Below are 23,347 nucleotides of genomic sequence, written 5' to 3' on the forward strand. Positions count from 1 at the left end.
ACCTGCCACTTAAGATACTCTTTGCACTGTAGAGCCAAAGAATAGCCAGAGGACCCATCAAAGGCTTGACCCCATCGGCAAGCCATTGCAGGAAGTTCTTCATTCAGGATCCATTAAGCGTATTCAGAGCAGCGCTCCATTCTTCCCGTATGCCCATGCAATAAATGATGGATGCAATAAAAATAGGATGTGCTAAAGTTAGGAAGTAGATGGCTGAAGGGAGAACTGGTCGGCGGCTATTAGTCCGTTTCTGTTTGTGAAACACAAATATCTGAGAAAGCAATGAAATGTATTGAATACACTTTAAATGCAGCCAGTTTGGATAAAAATGCTTTTTAAAAAAATCAATTCATAGTTTGGTCATGGCATATGATAATGAGCTTGTTCTAGTACTGTGATCTGATACAAACCTTATAATGGAAATTTGCAATCAACTCTCAGAATATGTTTAATCCGTCCAGAATTGTGCGTATGTAGAATCTGGTGCACCATTAATTTTATCAAGTCTGTATATTTAGCATATAGGCACTTTGAATTATATTTATCTCACATGTTTTGTCTACAGTAAGCCACAGCTGTGGTTCACTTTGGTTAGTGCCAACCACTTCTTCTCCATCTTTGCATTATCAAACCGATTTTGTTTAGTTAATGAGATAAGCAGTTTTCATATTAGATGGATTCTGTGGTAAATTTTTCTTTGTCACATGCTTTTATGAAGCAACCATTGTTAATGTTTTGTCTGTCTTTCAACAAGACATCCTTTGTTTCTTTTAGCATTAGCCAAAAATGCATTGCATGATGATGGTGGTCGAGCAAAAGGGGGCTCATTTGATCTGCCGCTCCTGCTGTCCTGCAGGCACCTCTCCTCATCTTACACCTCCTGATGTTGCTCTTGGGTGTGATATCACAGAAAACTGACATCAGTGCTGCTCTGAGATGAGCAGATGACAGATGCTCTTATAATCAGCCAACAGGCAAACTTTTAAATCTATCTGTAAGCAGTTTACAGCCATTCCACCTTTGATGGAATACAGTGATTTCACGTTTATGTCATATTAGCGTTTGTAATATAATTAATACAAACTGTTTACAATGTGTAACATTTGGCCCTCTAACACTCAAATACAAAACTGCATGTTTTACAGAAGAAGATTGTGTTTTGTTGCCGCTTTGCTCTTCTGCATGGATAAATGAGATTGGAGGCACCAGTGGATACAGGACATCTTATCAGAGCAGTTGAATAAATATCCTGTTTTTATTTGTTTGTTTTGGTTTTAAAACTGGTGATTCATAGAGATTTGACATTTTGAATGATCCGTGGTAATTTTTTTTTTAATTTGTTGTGACAACAAACTGTCAGCTTCACGCTGTTCACAACCAGAGCTACTTTTCTTGCATGTACAAATATGATGTGAGATGCAGATTCATTTGCAATTGATGTATATATGCAGTCGTTCAACAGCTCTGAATACTCATAGAGTACTGTAGGAATGACATATTTTTTGTAAGCCAAAACCTGGAAATCCACTTTCGTTTTTTATCCTCCTTAAAGGGATAGTTCACCCCAAAATGAAAATTCTGTCATTATTCATGTAATTATTCACCTTCATGTTGTTCAAAACTTGTACGACTTTTGTTCACCTTTGGAACACAAATTAAGATATTTTTGATAAAAACCATAAGCCTTCTGACCCTGCATAGACAGCAACACAACTAGAATGTTCAAGGCCCAGAAAGGTAGTATGGACATTGTTAAAATAGTCCAGGTGACATCAGTGGTTTAACTATAATTTTATGAAGGTACCAGAATATGTGTGCAAATTAAACAAAAATAACGACTTTATTCAACAATTTATTTCTCTTTCTTTTCAGTTTTCGACGCACAAGAGTACAAAACACATGCGTGTGCATTCCTTTACAAGCATACCTGCTTGTAAACAAGGCACAGATCTACGACCAAATGTGGGCTCCTGCGTCACACGCATGCGTCGTGGTGCTCCAGTGACGGAAAACCCCCCATTGTTGATTAAAGTTATTTTTGTTTTCTTTGCGCACAAAAAGTATTCTTGTAGCTTCATAAAATTACAATTGAATCCTGATGTCACATGGACTATTTTTTCATTAATGCGATAAAACATATTTTTGCGACTAAAACATATTTTTTTCCCTCGCGATAAGTCATGACAACAGATGTTGTGGCATATGAGTGTATCTTTAATGAAGCAGCGTGTAGAGCCGCTTCTGGGATGCTTCTGAAACATCCCGTGACGTGGCTGGTAAACACAGGCGTTGACTAGAGTGGCCGATGCGCCACAGACGTGTGCAGTGTAAAAGGGATTATCCAAGCATTAATAGCACTGAAAGTCCTTTATACTTGAGAGCGGCCACGTATGAAGTGTTTCTTGGAGGTTATAATACATTAAAGAATGATCATGTGAGTTATACATACGCCAAGTGACCTGTAAATGGTAAAAAATATACTTTCCAATGCATTTTTGCGATTTATTCCTTTTTCGAATTGCCTGAAAAACCACCTCATGTGAGCATAAAAAAACGTTTCCATTAGGCGTATTTGCACAGTTTGAAAGGTAAAGGAAACACGGCAATTGTTTGTGTTACACAAATTAGACTTTAAACAATGTTATACGACTAAAGTGTTTTTTTTTCCTCTAATGATGTCATGGCAATGGACTTTGGTGGGATTTTGGTTAGATCTAATCGAAGGAGGCGTCTGCATGTACTGTCTTTACAGAAGCAGTGCACCACGGCTGGTATAAACTCAATCAGCAATCAGCTCCGGTGGCCGTGTCAGAGCCATAATGCGCCACAGAAATGCACAGTGTAAATTGTCATTTATTTATAGCATTAAAGGAGAAGTCCACTTCCAGAACAACAATTTACAGATAATTTACTCACCCACCTTGTCATCCACGATGTTCATGTCTTTCAGTTGTAAAGAAATTATGTTTTTTGAGGAAAACATTTCAGCATTTTTCACCATATATTGGACTGATACGGTGCCCTGATTTTATACTTCCAAAAGGCAGTTTCTTATCTAGCGCAACGATTGGTTATTTTAATAAAAATAATACAATTTATATACTTTTTAATGCCAAACCTTTTTTGTTAAGTGTGATCTTTTTTGCATGTTCAATTTGCAAAGACTGGGTCAGTACTTCTGCAATGATGTAGAATGATTTTGAAATTATTTTTTAAGTTGAGGGAGAAAATATGGTCAGAGTTTTCGATATACCCTAACTGTCTTGAGCTAGAATACACAAGAGTTCAAGGACTGCAAGACGAGCGTTTGAGAATAAGAAGTATTTAAATTGTATTGTTTTTTTTATGTAAATAACCGGTCGTTTCGCTAGATAAGACCCTTCATCCTTGGCTGGGATTGTTTACAACCGCATTTGGGATTGTTTGAAGCCGCATTTAAACTGCCTTTTGGAAGTTCAAAAGCGGGGCACCATAGCAGTCCATTATATAGGGAAAAATGCTGAAACGTTTTCCTCAAAAAAGCATAATTTCTTTACAACTGAAGAAAGAAAGACATGAACATCTTGGATGACAAGGGGGTAAGTACATTATCTGTAAATTGTTGTTCTTGAAGTGGACTTCTCCTTTAATTGCAGGGAAATCCCCTTATAGCCTACTTGAGAGCCCCCACATATAGGGTTTCTTGGAGGTTACAGTACATTGAAGAATGGTCATATGACTTTTTACATACTTCATGTGACCTGTAAATGCGAGAAAAACGTTTCCATTGCAGTTTCGCAAAATATTCCTTTTATGAATTGCCTGAATGTGAGCGTAAAAAACGTTTTGTGATATATGGGAGTTTCCATTAGTCGTATTTTTCATTCACAATTTAAATTTGCGCAATTTGAAGGGTAAAGGAATCGCAGCTAGTATTTACTACTGCACCAATACGACTCTGTTTCGCACTACTGAGCGAAGAGTGGGACATTATAAACCCGGAGCGGAATACAGAACGCTTTGAGTATGAAAGCTCGGTGGATCCGCGTCAGAGTACACTCCGTTCTAGAACGGCTTTCAAACTACGTGTTGCTTGGCAACATGAAAAGCTTGATGCTTTGAATGGAACTATTTTAGGTGGCGAAATGAAAGACAAAAAAACTGGCCGATTTTTCTTGTTTACTAAATTCGCGCTGACAGCTGTGATATTCAGAAAAGCAGCCTACTGTGTGATTTTGCTTAAATTAAGCACCAGGACATAAATAAATCACACGGCTAAATAACGTAAATGTTTTCTTTAACAAAAACGCTTAACCTCAAGTCGGAGCTCAATTTGTCCATATTAGGGCATAGATAGTGGACTAAACGTAGCAGGAGAGTAGAAACATATGCGTATGGAAGATCTAAACACCGACACTGAGAATTCTAGCGAATAGGGACATCGGGTGTCCTTTTGTCTCCAACATTAGAAGAGGCATTTCGACTTGAACAGCATATAACCGCCCTCCGATTCCCCCCTCCCAGACAGATTTGCCCCAGCACCTCCTCTACATTGGCCCAGCAGCGGCTGAACAGCGTCCTTGCACTTTACTAGGCTGTAACCACTGCCATCAGCTCAACTTCTTCAGCATCGTTTCAGCTGTCTCTGCCGCTGCTCACCAGCCTATCTTTGGTCTCCCTGTCCAGTCTTTTGGCTGTCTACATCGGATACACAAGTCGTCCGTCGTTTTTCGCCAATTAGACACGGGCGTATGTCTGTTTTTGATTAATCTGAGGACATTTCCTATAGATAAGAACAGTCTGCACCAAAGACGGGCTTCGGGTATTACCCAAAGATACATCACCGAGGTAAGCGACACAAATGTGAATTCATATCGATCTCATCCTTTCCGTGCTCGACTCTTGATGACACTTGACACAACTTATGATGTTAGCGTGAAATGTTAGTTATTGATATCCACAGATTCTTATTTCGTGCATTTTCATATTGTTTTTTCCACTCCCTCCATCACCGCTGTGGCTGCCAGCGATTTTGCCGGTGTTACATAAAACTTCGATTTTCCGCGTCCTGCTTTTATCCGTCGCTCTTTTTTTGATTAATAATATCATAGGGTTATTTAAATGTAGCCTATATTTACAGGAAGGAGGAAATGAAGAAGCCTACATTTCAGCCTCAGCCTGCAGTAGCTTCCTAATAGTTTTATCAGCTATGTGAAACCTAAATATGCCCATTGGAGGTAATTGAGATACAGCAAGTCATGCTGGTCTTCATCAGATGATCATGTAGCTACAAAAATTGTGCTATCATAATCATTAACAGATTTGATTCTCGTATATAGTTCTTTTAGGACGCAACACACGTATTGTATGCTTTTGTATACTACGTTTTGAATTCATTTTTTGAGTCAAAATGAAATTTAATCCTCCCTATTTGAATGCAACGTGGTGATGACCTACATCATTGAACGACCTATATGAAGAACTTGGCTTGGGAAGTTCATCCTGGTCCTCAATCTAATATGTCACACTGTCTTACTCTACTGATGAATACACGTAATATTATGAACAAAGCAAATACATAAACCTGAATAGTATCATCCATTCATTTGATGCATCAATTTGGTTCATGAGTGGAAAAGAAGTGGTTTATGGCTTGCGGCAAACTGGTTTATATTCTGGGACACTATTGATCATATATCTGTTTAGGGCCTCAGTGAAGCACTGAAATCAGTTTATTTACCTTCTGGCAACAACTGATTTCTGCTTTCATTGTATTGGTACACAATGTCACATTTACAATGTATTTCTTGAATATTTAGGGATGGTTTGAAAGAAGTGAGAAGTTTGCTAAACATCTTTGTCCCCCAGTCGTTTCTGAACTTCTCATTTGATTTGAAAGTCAGCACAATCTCCCAGCTGCTCTGAGTGTGTTTAGTCTCAGATAGTGAAATCAGAGCTTTTAGAGTGCGAGGCTCCAGCGTCTGGCTGGTGTTGCTGGGAAGCGCTTAAAAGCCTTTATGGGACGGATGTAGAGAGGCAGCAGAACACCTGCATGCTGAACTGTCTCTGCTCTCTGGCTCACACATGCCCTAATGCTGGACTCCTCTCAACACTCAAACCCTCAAGACTCAAACTCTGATCCCCCTTAACTCCTGCTCCGAAAGGAAGAAGCATTAGACAAGCATCTATTTACTGAAATCTTTATTTTTTTGAAAGCTAAATACATGCAGTACATCCCAGATTAAAACAGAGAGGGGGAAAATCAGAATATGTGTCATTACAGTATGTTCACTGAAGAAATGTGATTCGTGTGGTGAAATCTATCAGTTTTTCAAGTAAAAAGATAGCATGAATGAATTAGAATGAACACTGACAAAACATTTTTAAGGGATAGATCAGATAGCATAAGCTCTTTAAGTTAATAAACACAAAAATACAAGAGAATACATCAATATATGACCCTTGACCACAAAACCAGTCATAAGGGTCAATTTTTGTAAATTGAGATGTATACATCTGCTACACATAAACTTTCCATTGATGTATGGTTTGTTAGAATATTTGTCTGAGATACAACTATTTGAAAATCTGGGATCTGAGGGTGCAAAAAAATCAAAATACTGAGAAAATCGCCTTTAAAGTTGTCCAGATGAAGTTCTTAGCAATGCATATTACTTAATGGAACATGATCTTTACTTAATATCTATTTATGATTTTTGGCATAAAAGAAAAAATGATCATTTTGACCCATACAATGTATTTTTGGCTATTACTACAAATATATCTGTGCTACTTATGACTGGTTTACTGAATAAAGGGCAGATTGAATTATTGTGGTAGTCAAATCAACTGAATAAACATTACAAAAAGCGATGTCATTGTTTATTTTTATATCATGGAACATATGCAAACTGTTCAGCATGGACATACAAATCACATTCATTAATCATAATTATATACAAATAGTGTGAGGTGCTGTTTTGGCAAGATTATTAATTGCAATCCTCAACGACCGATGCAAAATCAGCTGTTCAAGATATATGAAAATAAAAATACATTTGTACTTTACATTTTGAGTCGGCACAACCACTGAGTCATGTAAAAGATCCGCTAAAGCCATTTAAGTATACGAGCATCTGTTTTGGGACACAATGTGCAAAAACAATCTTCTTTCTTGTTTTAATCTTGTTTAGGTTCAGTTTGATCACTTCCACATCAAGCCACAGTCATGGATGAGATGGACTTGCCCCAGATGAAGAAGGAGGTAGAAAGCCTCAAGTACCAGCTGGCCTTCAAAAGGGAGAAATCCTCAAAGACAGTGACAGAGTGAGTGTGCTCTCTTTTGTTCTTCACACTGTGATAGTCTCTGTTCCAACCCATATATTTTACGCTGTCGCCCCATATCACAACAGAAAAGATAATGACTTCTTCTACCCTCTTTCTATTTTTGTTGCCTTTCGTCACATAGTCAAGTACAGAGAAACCTAACAGCAACTCATTAGAACATCACCAATGTATTCTGTCCTTTTATTACACAAATACTTAATTGTCATTGGTCAAAATAGCACTGGCCAGTCAATAGTTTGTTATAATGACTTATAAACTAATAATACATTTAATGTGTACTAGTGTAATTTAATATCTCTCATATTAGTCAGTGACCTCTCTCTTATCATACTAATGGAAGACTAGCTAATTGGAGCAATTTTGTAACCTTTTTGCTGTGGGTAAAAAAATGGCACTTTAAGTGTTTCAGTAACATTTCAGTATACACTACAGTGCAAAGATATGGGGTCAATAAGATTTTTTAATATTACTCTCACTTATTCTCACCAAGGCTGCTTTTATTTGTTCAAAATTCTGTAAAAACTGTAATATTGTCAAATATCATTAGAATTTAAAATAACTTTTATTTTAATATATTATAAAGTGCAATTTATTCTTATGGCAAAGCTGAATTTTCAGCAGTCATTACCTCGGTTATGCTGATTTGCTGCTTAGGAAATATTTATAATTACAATTATTATCAATGTTGCAAACAGTTGCTTAATATTTATGTGGAAACTGTGATTTTTTTGATGAATAAAAAAAGAACAGTTCAAAATAACAGCATTTATTTATTTACTTATTTATTTATTTTTTGTAATGTAAAAAAATGTGAAAGTCTTCTTACTGTCAGATTTGAATGGTAGTGTGGAACCATTGAATGGAACATAAAATCTCCCATATAATATATGTATATGTGTATATATATATATATATATATATATATATATATAATTTATTGTTGTGTTATTGGTCCTTTTCTGTTGTAATATTGTAATGGACTATTTGTTTTAGCATTAAGCTAATGTACTGGAGGTAATATAAGTAATACACTAATTGATTAAAATAATAATAAAATAACTTAAATTAGTATTTCTTGTAGGGGTGATATGACCAAAATCTTAGATCACAATATAAATATTTTTTATTTCAAGGTAACAATATATATATCACAATGTAGTTAATTCAGTGTCAATATCACATAAAACAATACTAGCCTAAATAATAATAATAAAAAATGCTCCAAAGTAATCAAATGTATATTTCTTCTTATTAAAGTTACAAAAGTGATTTAGTCAAGAGCAGTGAGAGATTTTCTTTCTTTTGTTCTTTTGTTTGATTAACAAAAATAACAGACAGCAGGAATATCAGACTGCTGTCACTTTAAGAGCCGCCCGGATCCAATATCCTGTTACATTTGTGTTTTCTTTCTCAGCTGTTTGCTTTCACTTAAGACCTAAATTACTATGTTTACGAAGACATTTGCAAAGATGGGCATTTTGACACATGGAAGTGTGTGTACTTAACCGTTCAAGTCCTATAAAGTGGCAAAAATAACTGTTCAATACTCCCACGCTCTATGAGCACAGTCTTCACGTGTGCGCGTCTCTCAGACAGCACGTGCATATTGCAAAATGAGTTCTCTTTCGCTGCTTATTGCATTTCAGTGGCTTAAAATCACTTGTTTTTAAACTGCAATGCTTAAAAAACGCGCAAACAATACGTTTTCGTGACCACATAGCACAGCAGGGTCACGTGAATTTCTGTCTGTCTATTTACGTATTTGGTAAATAGTCATCTGATATGCTAAAAATGTAGGGTTTTTTTTTTTTTTTGGCCTAACTTATTCACTCACCATAGCCCCAACCTCAAAGTTCTGCTGTGGAGAGTAATCAGTTTTGTCAGTGGATTCTCTAAACTGCTTCCTGATTGAATAACCCTTACGCCACTATGAACTCACTGCAGTTATTTCTGAATTTTCAGGCTCACCTCATGTCACAAATTAGGCTGCCCAGAGGCCAGGTCCTCTTGGTGATTGTTCAGGACAAAGCTAATGCTCTCAGATCTCTGGTGCTTTACTCTCCAATTTGAGAGCAAGCGTGGCCTCCTAGTCACACCCGCCACTGTCACATTACAGTGACATCTCATTTCCCTGCGTCCCAGGGCTCTCTTCCTGAAATATTCACAATGGTAATTTCTCGGTTGCAAATTACCTTTTACCGGCCAGTAGCGAACAGCCCAGTTTACGCAAGCGTAGAGCTTCCTTCAGTGTTATTGTGCAGTTTAGCTGAATAAGCAATTGTGGAGCCATAACGTTTGGTCATGATAACTTAATTGCATTTGGTTTTGGAAGAAGTCTAGCAGGAATCTAAGAATATCACTCATCTCTCACACGTCATTTCTATTAATCGCCCATGATGGATGGCGCTTCAGCAGAGTTACGTGATTATCACCCTCATTTATCATTTGTTCAACACGGGTGCGATATTCCACAGCTCCGATTCCTTAAAACTCAGCATGCATGTTCAAAGTCGCATCCAAAAGCAGCAAATCTCTGCTCTATTTACTCCAAAACAGTGCTCATTTTTGCGAGGTTTGTTACTTTATATAGATTACGCGGTTAGCATTGTGTCCCAGAATGATGAGGAAACTTTTCCTTCCTCTTCTCAGCCTGGTGAAGTGGATTGAGGAGTGTGTGCCCGAGGACCCTTTCCTGAATCCCGAGCTGATGAAGAACAATCCATGGGTGGAGAAGGGCAAGTGTGTGCTTCTATAAAAGAGTAGCAGCAGCAGCAGCAGCAGCAGCAGCGGTCGCCCCAGCCCTCCGTCTGAGCCTCCACCAGCCTGACAGGATCAAACGGCGCTTGCTCTCTCTGTTTCATTCCCTCACCATGAATGTACAGCAGTTTAGCATCCACTGCACAACGAAACACACACTCATGCGCACAGCATTAGCTCTATATAGTCACTTGCAGAATTTGACACTTTGACATGCATTACTATTATATTTATAACCATCAATATATCTTTATATACAGTTAGTGGAATTTCTCTTGGCTACTCGAATTTAGTGTTGTCGCCGATGCTTGCATGCTCGATCCTGAGTTCAAGCATGCAGTGTCGACATCGAAATGCCCGAAAAGCACAACATACTGCATGACAGAGGCGAAAAGAAATGGTAAAAAAAGCCTCAGAAAAGCAAAGGCGGCAACTTTGTGAGTTTCCCTCTGTTACGCAGCATGTTCGACTCTCCTGCAGGCCCGTGCACTATTTACACCACACTCAGCACTCTTACTTACAGACCATTTTTAAAACATGTACAGATCGTTTTAATTTATTAACTTATTTATGAGCATTAATTTATTTATTTATGGTTTGATTCACAACAAGCTGTCGGCGCCGACTGCTTTAGAAGCTACAATGGACCTGCTGTTGTTCAACTGCACCCTTCCTTCCTTCAAAGCTAAAGGATAGAAAAAAAACGCATCTTGCCAGATCACCATCGAATACTGCCTTGTACACAATTTCCTTAAAAAGAATGTATGTGTGTTGTGAGGGACTAGTAAACCATCAGCACCCTTAAGCATCGAATGGATATGCAAACGGAGAGGTTGTGCACTGGCCAAGGCTTTTTTTCTTCTTAGATTAATAGCTCAATCTGCACTTATGGCAAGGATGTGGGGTTAATTTATGACTTTTGATTTGTTCATGTTTTTATATATTCCAACAGTAGAAACCTGTCTAATTATCTAGAGGTGTGTTACATATGAGAATGCTTTGAGAAAATATGCATAAGATCAAGTACTAGTTTAATAAAAAGCAATAAGTGATTACATTTTTTATTGAATGTTTTACAAAACATCTTATTGAATAAAGTAGAGGATTTTTAGACAGCTTTAATGTCATTTGTGTGTTTCAATTGGGTGTGTGTCATGGCTTTGGCACGTTTATATTAGTCTGTTTACACAGTTACTGTTAACACGTTACAGGATTAGTTCACATCCAGAATAAACATTTCCAGATAATTTACTGTTATCCAAGATGTTCATGTCATGTTTCCTTCAAGATAAGGTTTTTGAGAAAAAAAAATAGGATTTTTCTCAATATAGTGGACCTCAGTGGGGATCAGCAGGTTGAAGGTCCAAATTGCAGTTTTAAAGCAGCTTCGAAGGGCTCTACACGATCCCAGCTGAGGAATAAGGGTTTAATAAAAACTTTTTAAACACAAATGCTTGTCTTGCACTAACTTGACACGCATCACGTAATCATGTAGGACAGGTCAAGTGTGACACAGGCAAAGTAAAGACCCAGTGTTTACAAAGCAAACGTGCAAAGAAAGGCAAACGCCCTTTATGAAAACAGGTAAAATAACGATGTCGGATGATTTCGAAGTTGGAGGTATATATAACCAGTATACATAGACAGAAAAAAAAACATGCATGGCCAACGTGATTATGTGCTGTGTGAAGACACATATGCGCTTCGCAGAGCTAGTACAAGACGAGTATTTGTAGTTATATCATTATCATGTAAGTATATCATTTTTTTTTTTTTTTTTTTTTTTTTTTGAAAATGACCGATCGTTTTGATAGACCCTAATTCCTCAGCTGGGATTGTGTAGAGCCCTTTAAAGCTGCAATGAAACTGCAATTTGGACCTTCAACCCATTAACTGAAAAATCCTGGAGTGTTTTTCTCAAAAACCAAATTTGTTTTCGACTGAAGAAAGAAAGACATGAACATCTTGGATGACATTGGGGTGAGTAAAACATCAGGAAATTTTATTCTGGAAGTGAACTAATACTTTAATTTAGTTTATAATAATAAATTCTGATAAAAAAATAACAATCATGTCCCATCACCCCATTATGGAACATGCAGAGAAAATAAGACAATATTTTTGACATGAATTAAGAATTCATTCCCACAACTTATTAATTAACAAAAAAGAAAAAATACAATTACCACTTTGTAGTAATTTGTTCCCTCATTTTCGTTAAATCATGGCCATGATTACAGCAAGTAACAAATTACTACTACAATGGCCGCAATTTAACTAAAATGAGGGAACAAATGAATAAAATATTGCCATGTATTAGTTGTGAGAACGAATTCATTTGTGGCCACATCTTTTTTTCTGCAAGCCATATGCAGGGTTCTGTATACCCCTGTACCTAAATTTCACATTAAAGGCACAATATGTAAGATTTTTTGATTAAAATATCCAAAAACCACTAGAACAGTGTTATATATTTTGCTGACTTGTGTACTTAAATTATCCCAAATGTTTCCAAGAATGTTTAAATCCAGGGAAATTTTAACTAGTGTAACGGACCGTGTCATTGCGTCGCCTGCCAGTGACATCATACACCCTTGATTTTCCAGTTTTATTTTGCAGAAAACATAAAAACCCCAAAGACGCTTGAATATGTTATGCATTTTATTAGACAGGTGACGAACGCACAGAGTAGCATCATAACAGAACTTCAACACACTTAAATGCATCTAGTATGATAAAACAGCGCTGTTTTACCTCACATAAGCATAACTGGAAGAAGCGGAAGCGCTCGACTGTGGCATAATAAAAGCGCCGTTGTTTTTGAGCCGTCTATCGAGCTTGTCATAGCGGCCTCGTTTCCTAGTTTCTTTCGTTTTGACTTTCAGCCCCACCTTGCTTCATACTACAGTGACCTTAAAGGGGTCATCGGATGCCCATTTTCCACAAGTTGAAATGATTCTTCAGGGTCTTAATGAAAAGTCTATAATATACTTTGATTAAAAATTCTCAATGGTTTTGTAAAACAACACTCTTTTTAACTTGCCAAAATCAGGTCTGCAAAAATCATCTCATTCTGGTCGAGGTTGCTTTAAATGCAAATGAGCTCTGCTTGCCCCGCCCCTCTCTACTCTCTGTGGAGAGACGAGTCTGTTTACTTTAGCCGCTAAACTCTTATTAGTCGCTAAACATTATTAGGAAAGGCGATCGCAAAGATTCATAAAAAAACGCTTATACTCACTTCTGCTGTAAGTGAAGCTGAATCATGAATGATTTGCGTGAACATAGACGGATATACGTAGATCGGGAGCTGCATTCCCTTCACAAACAAACGTAATCTACTGCATCTTCAGCGGCTCAGATGTCGGGAGTAAATGACGACCACTACGTTCATTATTACATCCAGCAACACAACACCTCAATCGCTCAATTCTTGTCTAACTTAGATCCTTGCTCCAGCATCGAAACAAAGAGGGTGGACTGTGGGTGTGACGCCACAACGACAGGCATCTGAGAACGGCTTGATTTGAAAAAAGGAATGTTATTTTTACAGATTAATTAAAAACCACTGCATGGATTTTTATCATTATAAGGTAGATTTGTACATACACTGCCAACACATATTAATGTTCAAACAACATGTAAAAGTGAACTTAGCATCTGATGACCACTTTAATAAGTCTTTAATACATTAGCTCATCAATTAACATGATTTCTCCCGTCGGATTGCATTGGCTGTGAGAATGAAGACAGCAACTCCCATGATTCCACACTCAATCACAGCATCATCAAACTACGCCTTTGTTTCTTGTTTGTTTTGAATTTGCACCCTCTAGGCGAAAACTTATGCCTTTACGTGTTTTTCTTACTGTAAGAGCCATTAAAGCTTAAATTACCACTTTTATGTTTTCACATGCTAAAGAAAAAAGGAAGCAAAACAGCTATAGACAACTGAATGGTTTTAAAGTTTAAAGGTGAACAGCTGTTAACTTTACAGAAACACAACCCTTATGGCTTAAGATGCTGAAAAACAGCAGGATGTGACAACAGCTGCATGTTTACACAGACCAACAATTAAAAAATATCAGAAACAATAAACAATAATGTTTCCCGTGTGAACGGCCTCCAAGTTTCGAACAGCTTGACTCAATTGAATGGACTGCAGGCAGTTCACAGACTTATGCTCTATGATATTTAAATAAAACAAACAATATACTGACATCTAAAACCACTTCTTATGTTTATTCAGTGCTTTAATCACATGCAATCTAATGTCTTCAAAAAGGGGCTTTTAACAACAAATATTACATTTAATAGGTGCTTTTATCCAAGGCAACTTACAAATGAGTTCTAAACAATCTGCCCTACTGAGAGAGACAACTGTCTTTAACAGATCTGGTATCTCTTTTGTAAAGGTAAGCCATAACACAACTTTAATACAACAAGCATAATGAGCACAGTCTGTCATCTCCACATTCCCAAATTGCTGCAAAAAGCATTACAAACTCATTCTCAGCTAAATAATGGAACACACAAGAGTCTTTTTCTCCCAACTAAGGAAACAGCATTTTTTCCCCACTAAGGGAAAGAATGCAGCTCTTCTTTTTACACACTTTGACTTTGCTCTGTCCAGACCTATCTGTCTTTTGCAAGTGAAACTCTACCACACATTATAATCAAACCGCATGCATCTTTATGCACCAGACATTACAGCAGTCACCCGTTTTACCAAAGATGCCATGAGTGGTTCTGGGGGGCATGAGACCAATGCAGTGGATAATGGCTCACTCTCTAAGATTAGGATTGGTAATCCTGATGCCCATTGCCTAGCCACACATTCACATGATTGCTCTCTACGCCGGTTGAACCCGCAGCAGATGACACTCTAATCTGCCCAAAATAATCCACTCTCTCAGCCACGCCACAAATCTCCATTTCTAAATACATATGGGATCACATGGACCAATAGTCTGCTTAAATGTACACATCTGGGGTAAAGTGCTACTCTGACGAAGTTTGACACAATGACCGTAAATCTGCATGTATGGAAAAGCTTAATGCCTCTTTAATCTAAATACGCCAAATGCATGTATCTGAACCCTATATATGGATCTGGAATGGGGATTTGTGCTAAGAAGGGCACATGGACTGTGAATGGACATATCACAGGAGAGAATAAAAGATGGGTTCTGACTTGTAAAACCACTTGTTACTCTAAACACTCCTGCTGTTCTCCTTTGAGAATCTAAAAAAGATGTGAGAAGAGAACAATCTCAAAGTGTAAAAGTGTGATCCAGGCAGTGTTTTTAACATCACATAGGTCCGGTTCAAATTAGGTTAGTGGTCACCAGGGTTTGTGGTCATTTAAACATACTTAGTGTCAAAATTAGGCATATCATTTTATTTTTAACCACAAGGCAGTGCTAGTCTAACCTTTTAGCTCATGCATGATGACTATGTCTTAAAGGGACAGTTCAACCAAAAATGAAAATTTGTATGCATCATGGTACTCTCATGAACACACACGAAGTACGATGGCGTTTTAGTGCCACGTAAAAAAAAAAAAAAAAATTAATAAAATTGTGAGATTAAAGTTGTAATATTTCAGGAATAAATTCAAAATAATGAGAATAAAGTCGACATATTACACGAATAAAGTCGAAATATTACGAGAATAAAGTCAAAATATTTAGAAAATAAAGTCGAAATTACGAGAATAAAGTCAAAATGTTTTGAGAATCAAGTCAAAATTACGAGAATTAATTTGTAACAATTATGAGATTAAAGTTAAAATATTTTGAGAGTGTATTCTAGCCTATTGCACATGCAGATGGCCCAGATTGAGAGCACTGGGAGATATCCCAAAGTCTCAGCTTTCAAAATCTGTCAGGTTTATAGCGAAATACAAACAATATGTCTTACAATAATGTGTTTTTCACGCTCTTTGTGCCGTGACAGACCGCTGTATTCACTTAAGTTTAAGCGGCATGTAGCTAAGTCAATCTTTCCAATTACAATGAGACATTTGTTTCATTAAATTAGGCTGTACTGTTTTTCTTCAACTTTATTTTCATAATATTTTGACTTTATTCTTAAAATATTACTATTTTAATTTCGTGATCTTAGATCTTAGAATACTTCGTGCACAAAAAGTATTCTCGTAGCTTCATAACATTACGGTTGAACCACTGATGTCACATGGACTATTTTAACAATGTCCTTTCTGGGCCTTGAATATGCAGGGTCAGAAAACCCTCAGATTTCATTTGTGTTCTGAAGATGAACAAAGGTCTTATGGGTTTGGAACAACATGAGGGTGAGTAATTAATGACAGAATTTTATTTTTGGGTGAACTATCCCTTTAAGAACATGATGCGCTAAATATGACCGAATTAGCCAAATATGTATGTCAAGTCCATTATTAATGCAAAAGAAACAACATTTTCTTATAACTTAAACTTTCTTTTTTTAAGGTCATTATTAAAAAAACATTTTGAGAATTATTTTTATGTGTATATACATTACTAATATCCCCAATATTTGAAAAAATTAATATTGGGGAGTTGCGCCACAATTCTTTTCAAATTTAATGAGCATTTTTTTTGGTCTAACAAATAATAAATGATTATGCAAATAACACTGTACTTGATCAGGTTGTCTTTTCAAGAAATGTATTCTTTATTTTTTTTTCCCCTTATAGGGCAGCTGTGTCACTGATAATTTTTAATTTGTCTTTAAAAATATACAAAATTAATTTTCATTGTAGAAATTAAAAAATGTTCATCATACCAGAGGTATATTCAAATCGCTGTGTGTATAAACTGATTTTTTAATGCTTTAAATTACTGGAAATTACAAAAAATAACACTTACCATTAGGGCTGGCAAACGATTAATCACGATTAATCACATACAAAATAAAAGTTTGAGTTTGTCTAATATATTTGTGTGTACTACGTGTAATTATTATGTATATATAAATACAAGCACATTCATGTATATATTTAAGAAATATTTACAAGTATATGTATTTATTATAATTTTTATAGAATTTATATTATATATAAATAACATATTTCTCTTAAAGGCAAATTCAAACTGTTATTTAGTATGCGATTATTCGCGATTAATCGTTTGCCAGCCCATTTATTGGTATAACTTAACTACTTTGGTTAGCATGAACTATTAATGAACAAAACTTCTACAGCATTTATTAATAGTTAATTTCAACATTTACTAATGCATTATATCAAAAGTGCTTGCTAACAGTTAATGCACTGTGAATTAACATGAACAACAGTATTTTTATTAACTAACATTAACAAAGATTAATAAATACTGTATTAAATGTATTGTTTATTGTTTGTTCGTGTTAGTTAATACATTAAATAACATTAACTAATGGAACCTTATTGTAAATTTTTTGAAACTGATATGTTGTACGTCATCTGAGGCTGAATATACAAGCTTTCCATTGATCTGTGGTTTGTTAGGATAGGACAATATTTGGCCAAGATACAACCATTTGAAATCTGGAATCTGAGGGTGCCAAAAAATCTAAATATTGAGAAAATCGCCTTTAAAGTTGTCCAAATGAAATTCTTAGCAATGCATATTACTAATCAAAAATTAAGCTTTGACATTTACAGTAGGAAACTTACAAAATATCATGGAACATGATCTTTACTTAATATCCTAATGATTTTGGCATTAAAGAAAAATCAATAATTTTGACCCACACAATGTATTTTTGGCCATTGCTACAAATATACCCATGCTACTTAAGACTGGTTTTGTGGTCCAGGGTCAAAAAATATATATATCTACATCAAATATCTATCTATCTATCTATATAACCATACATATAAATGTCACTGGTCTACTTATATGCAGTAGGTAACACCAGCTGATCTCTCATTAACCTGATTTCCAGATCCCATCTCTACTTCAGTCTCCATGAATAGTTTATTTAGTAGTGGGACTCAGCTTAAGACTCAGAAGCATTCATTCTGGTCTCAGGTTTGAGAGATGGACAACAGCAACGAGCAAGAAGGCTTCTTGCGACTTAATATATGTACAGTAGAGTGATTGCATGCAGTGTGTGGCCATTCATGAGCCATTTCTGTCACTGCAGCGTGGCTCTTGTCCCCTGGCAAAGGCAACTGATCCAATTCTGTCAGTGCGCTCTTATATAGTCAACCTACACGTATATTTTAGCGCTGTCGAACACCTGCACGCTTCACTCCATTTGCCTAAGCGCCAAGGGAGACGGGTCAAGCCGAGGCCATGCTTCATTTCCTCAAATGAGGACAGTGCAAAGATTCTGGAGACACCCATTTTTCCCTCTCCCCTCTAAACTCTCCTGTTTCCGCGCCCTGGGCTAATTGGAATCGGCTGAGTGTAAATTGAATGAGTGGAGATGTGTGTTGGGATTGTGATCTTTGGCCCACTTCTGGCACATGTGCAAACGCGCTCTATGAGGGAGATGTATGGCTCTAATGCTGCGAATAACAGTCTGAACCTGACCGAGAGGCTCCTTCTCAAGGTACGTATCCTTACAGTTCAGAATCAGCCATTTTACAAAGCAAACAAAAACAAATTCGAGCACGGCTGCCCATTATTCCACTGTGGTGTCATTACATGGCTGAGTTAACCCCAGTGGGCCTGCTGTGTTTGCACAACGATCTGCCTGAACTGCCCAAGAGGGACTGAATGCTTCATATTCCGCTCGGTGTTACGTGGAGACTCCTCCTATCTCTCAGGCAACCGATATGAAAACACGTCCAGTGTGAGTCTTTTGTTAATAAGCAAAAAGCATCATCCTTCATTTGGCCTCACCTTCTTAGTCGTGCATAAATGCTGTCACTGCCATCCCTCCTTCAGACAACAGGCAGTGACAGGAAGTATGTGCTGTGACGTGCCTGTGTGCCCCAGCGGTCCCTCTTTAGGAGATTAAAGCCCCGAGCTGACAGCTCTTTAATCTCTGGTGCTTTGTTAGCAGACCATGTGGTGTAGAAGCAGCAGTGCCTTATGGGGAATAGGTCTGGGACGAAGTCATCCACAACATTTCACATCATCAGCAGCTGAGAAAGAGGTAAAAATCATCAAACGTTACCCTAAATATGAATCGCTGAGCTCACAGATTGTAAAAAATGCATTTTCAGGCCACCTAAAATATGCGTCTACTTGAATATTTTTTGCCAAGGTCAACATTTTAAGTATGTTGCACAGTCCACGGGACATTCCAGACCGTGCACATCATCCGTGTGCCCGTTAAGACCGACGGCAGCTGTATATGCTGTATGTCTTACTGTGGAAAAATACTGACTCACTCTAACTGACTGTGTGACATAAGGAGAGGGAGCGGCACTCAGGGAATTCCATGGCAACACGCTGACCGAGAGACGACGAGATTCTAGAAATATTCCGAAAGAAGAAATACAGGGTACATGCTTTAAGACCAAAGTCTTCCTTTTATAGCGCTCTCCCTGTGCGCTTTTAACAGTGGGAGATTTGCCAGTGCGCTGATGTTTATGGGGAGATAATAAGGTTGCATTCTTTGATTCTGCGTTGTTCTCTTGCAGAATACTTTGTTTTTTAAAACATCTGAATTAATTTGCAGTTGGGTTTAAAATGTTGTGAAGTAGAGCATACAAATGGTTGTGGATTATTAATATATCTACAAGGAAATATTGTGCAGACTCAAGCAAAGCAGAGTTTAAATAAAATATTTAGTGGGAAAGTTTTGAATGCACACTTAAGAAAATGCCACCCGCAGTGCAAAAACCTACAAAACACTGAATTGGGCAAACCATCAGATTAGAGTACGAATCCAAAACTTACAAGGGGCCCAAATAATTCTAAACATGGGAGCAAAATATAAAAGTATATAAAATAGTATATACACTACCATTCAAATATTTGATTTTTTTATGCTCCAGTGCCCAACAAGGCTGTATTTAGCTGAACAAAGATATAGTAGAAACAGCAATATTGTGAAATATTGTTACAATTTAAAATAACTGTTTTATATTTTAATTTATTTTCAAAATGGCATAATTTTCAGCAGCCACTACACCACCAGTCAAAAGGTTTTTTTTTTTTTTTTTTTTAAATAAGTCTCCTCCGCTCACCAAGCCTACGTTTATTTGATCCAAAGTACAGCAAAACAGTAAAATATTGAAATATTTTTACTATTTAAAATAACGTATAATGTTTTTTTTTTTTTTTTTAATGTAATTTTTTAATTTTTAGCACCATTACTCCAGATCTTTTAGAAATCATTTTAATATTCTGATTTGCTGCTCAGAAACATTTATTATGATGATGTTGAAAACAGCTGAGTATAATTTTTTTCTGGTTTCTTTGATGAATAGAAAATTCAGAAGAACAGCATTTATCTGAAATAAAAATATTTTGTAACATTATAAATGTCTTTATCATCACTTCTAATCAATTTAAAGCATCCTTGATAAATAAAACTATCTCTATTTCAATCTCTTCCTATTCATCAAAGAATCCTGGAAAAAATTTACTCAACTGTTTTAAATATTGATGATAATAATAATAATAATAATAATACAAATGTTTCTTGAGCAGCAAATGAGCATATTAGAATGATTTCTGAAGGATCATGTGACAACGAAGACTGGAATAATGATGCTGAAAATTCAGCTTTGATCACAGGAATATATTACATTTTAAAACATATTCAAATAGAAAGCAGTTATTTTACAAAGTAAAATTATTTCACAATATTACAGCTTTTGCTGTATTTTGGATCAAATGAATGCAGGCTTGGTGAGCAGAAAAGACTTCTTTAAAAAAACATTTAAAAAATCTTAACGTTCAAAAACCTTTGAATGGTAGTGTACTCCAATCTTCAGTGTTACATGATTCTTTAGAAATCAGTCTAATATGCCGATTTGCTGCGTGAGAAATAATTTTTTTTTGTAAAAATGTAAAAGTCTTTACTGTCACTTTTGACCAGTTTAAAGGGATAGTTGACCTAAAAATGTAAATTCTTTCATCAATTATTCACCCTCATGTCACTCCAAACTCTTACGGGTCTTACAGGTTTTCATTTTTGGGTGAACTATCCCTTTAATGCGTCCTTGCCGAATAAAACTTTTAATTAATTTATTACATATCAATCCAATTTAATGGAAAAGTTACTTTCTGACACTGCATGAGAGTTAGAACATCAGACACATAGATTTCTCTCCCCATTCAACCTGGCGAGATCTACTGTGCATTGATAATGCCACTTTTCTTTGTCAGTTTTGTTCTCTCCTGCTCCGTCCCTTAGGTCTAATTAACCAGCTCAGGCTCAGCAAAGCGCAGTCAGCCAATTCAAAGGCATTAACAATTCATGGACAGACATCACAGAAATAACCAGACCTTCTCTTTCCATTTGCCTCTGGAAGGGGGAGGGTGGGTCAGGGAGGTCCCTGGTAGAGAGCCGTGTAGGTCCATCATGTAATCGGTTCGCTCTCTCCTCCGGTACAGCATCCTTTTGCTTGATCCCATGAGGTTGTACATGCTGGAGCACTCTTATGAAACTGGACCCCTGCCATACAGATTGAATGATGCACAGTGAGATAGAGTTCCTTCTGCACCACCAAAGAAGGCCCATCAACACTGCATGATCTTTATGAGTCATTAGAGACCATATTTACTTTTGCTGTAGTAGCAAACACTTTAAAGGGATAGTTCATACAAAAATGAAAACTCTGTCATTTACTCACCCTTGTGTTGTTGCAAGCATATATATATATATATATATATATATATATATACTTAAATTTAAAATAATATAATACATAAATACATACTGAGCTCTGATCTCATGTTACAGAAAACATATTTCTAACACCAACAAATAAAGAGGTCTGCATTCGCTGCAGATTTATGCCTACTTTTGGCATCTCCCGTCCAGAGAAAGCTACTCAATAAAACATTGCTGCCATGGTAAAACTTTAATGGCTCTGTCTTCGAGCATTAACCCACATGAACACACATTTAGGGCATCTTTTCTGCATAAGCCTCAGTTAAAAACACCCGCCACCCCACCTCCCCACTCCTAAAATCACCAGAGAAGATTTAACAGTCATTTAGAAAATAGAGCTCCCCAACCCAGATCAAAAGGCATTATATCTGTTCAAATGGTATCATGGGTGACTGTGTATTAACCCTTTTACATGACAGGTGGATGCGCTCTCCTATAAATCATCCTCTATTGTTGCTTTTAGCTACAGTGGCTTTCCTTGTACATTAACTAAAAATGTGTGAGAGTTTGCATTAATCTTAAATAGATAGTTCACAATTTGGTCATCATTTACTTACCTTCATGATATCCAAAACCCTGATTTTGTTTTTTGTTTTTTTACTTCCACGGTGAATTTTCTATCTTGGCTAAGTTACCTCTTTCTATTGTTGTGTATTTGTATAATTTTTTAATTATATAGTTTCGCGAGATAAAAGCCCTGTATTTATTTTAAATCGTTATTTAAGGACAATCTTCTCCTCCTCTGCATCTCCCAAATCAAATATGGCTCCGTTGACGTCAAAGACGTTAGGTCACAAGACACATGAGAACCAATGGCGTTTAGCGTGAATGGTATTAGGCGCCATTTTTGTAGCCCGTACAGCATTTGTAGTCCATTTCAGAGTTTCGACAGGAGGAAAATGATCAAAGAATAATAAATTACATAATGGCAGAATTTGAACTATTGATCTGATTAAATATAAGATTATTTGGTTAAACACTATGGTCACATGTCCGCACTGTGAACTGAGGCCACGTCAGTGTACACAAACAAGAGAGATTTGTGGACGCCCACATCTACAAACACGGTAAGGGATTAAGCGCTAATCTGATGATGGGGCACTCCCGTAAAATACATTAAAACAAAATAGATCTCCTTTTTATTGAAGGCTGTTGATTAAAACAGCTTACCTCACCATACAAAAGCACCATGCGATCCCAGAAATCCACTGAACCCTGCTGAAAAAACAAACATCAGACACCATCACAAAATTTGTAATAGTTTTACTGGTTATAAAAGGGCTTGTATTAATTTTAATGGAAACTGTAATGAACCCTGTTGGTCTCTACTGGTAATTGGTTGATTTCTATTTGTGGCTTGTTAAAACCAATAAATCCTAATGGAATATGTCCCAAAACGCACTACAGAAAACCATTTTTTTAATGGTTTTAATGGTTGTAATGGTATTTGTAGTGGAAACCATTAACATTTTCTGTGATG

General features: G+C 36.6%; 1 protein-coding gene across 1 annotated transcript; it reads left to right on the top strand.

The window, feature by feature from the left end:
* The first annotated feature begins 4,354 nt into the window (after positions 1-4,354).
* gng13b (guanine nucleotide binding protein (G protein), gamma 13b) lies at positions 4,355-13,076 on the top strand. Its single transcript, XM_051105870.1, has 3 exons — positions 4,355-4,827; positions 7,173-7,305; positions 9,976-13,076. The coding sequence occupies exons 2-3, from the start codon at positions 7,208-7,210 to the stop codon at positions 10,079-10,081; spliced, it is 204 nt and encodes a 67-aa protein (XP_050961827.1). The 5' UTR covers positions 4,355-4,827; positions 7,173-7,207; the 3' UTR covers positions 10,082-13,076.
* Positions 13,077-23,347: the final 10,271 nt, after the last annotated feature.

The sequence above is a fragment of the Labeo rohita genome, chromosome 3, assembly GCF_022985175.1.
Source record: "Labeo rohita strain BAU-BD-2019 chromosome 3, IGBB_LRoh.1.0, whole genome shotgun sequence".
Taxonomy (NCBI): Eukaryota; Metazoa; Chordata; class Actinopteri; order Cypriniformes; family Cyprinidae; genus Labeo; species Labeo rohita.

What these genes read in the sequence shown, in the direction of transcription:
- gng13b (XM_051105870.1), top strand. Translation starts at nt 7,208, where the DNA reads ATGGATGAGATGGACTTGCCCCAGATGAAGAAGGAGGTAGAAAGCCTC. An exon ending in TCCTCAAAGACAGTGACAGA is followed by an intron (nt 7,306 to 9,975) that starts GTGAGTGTGCTC and finishes TCCTCTTCTCAG; the next exon opens with CCTGGTGAAGTGGATTGAGG.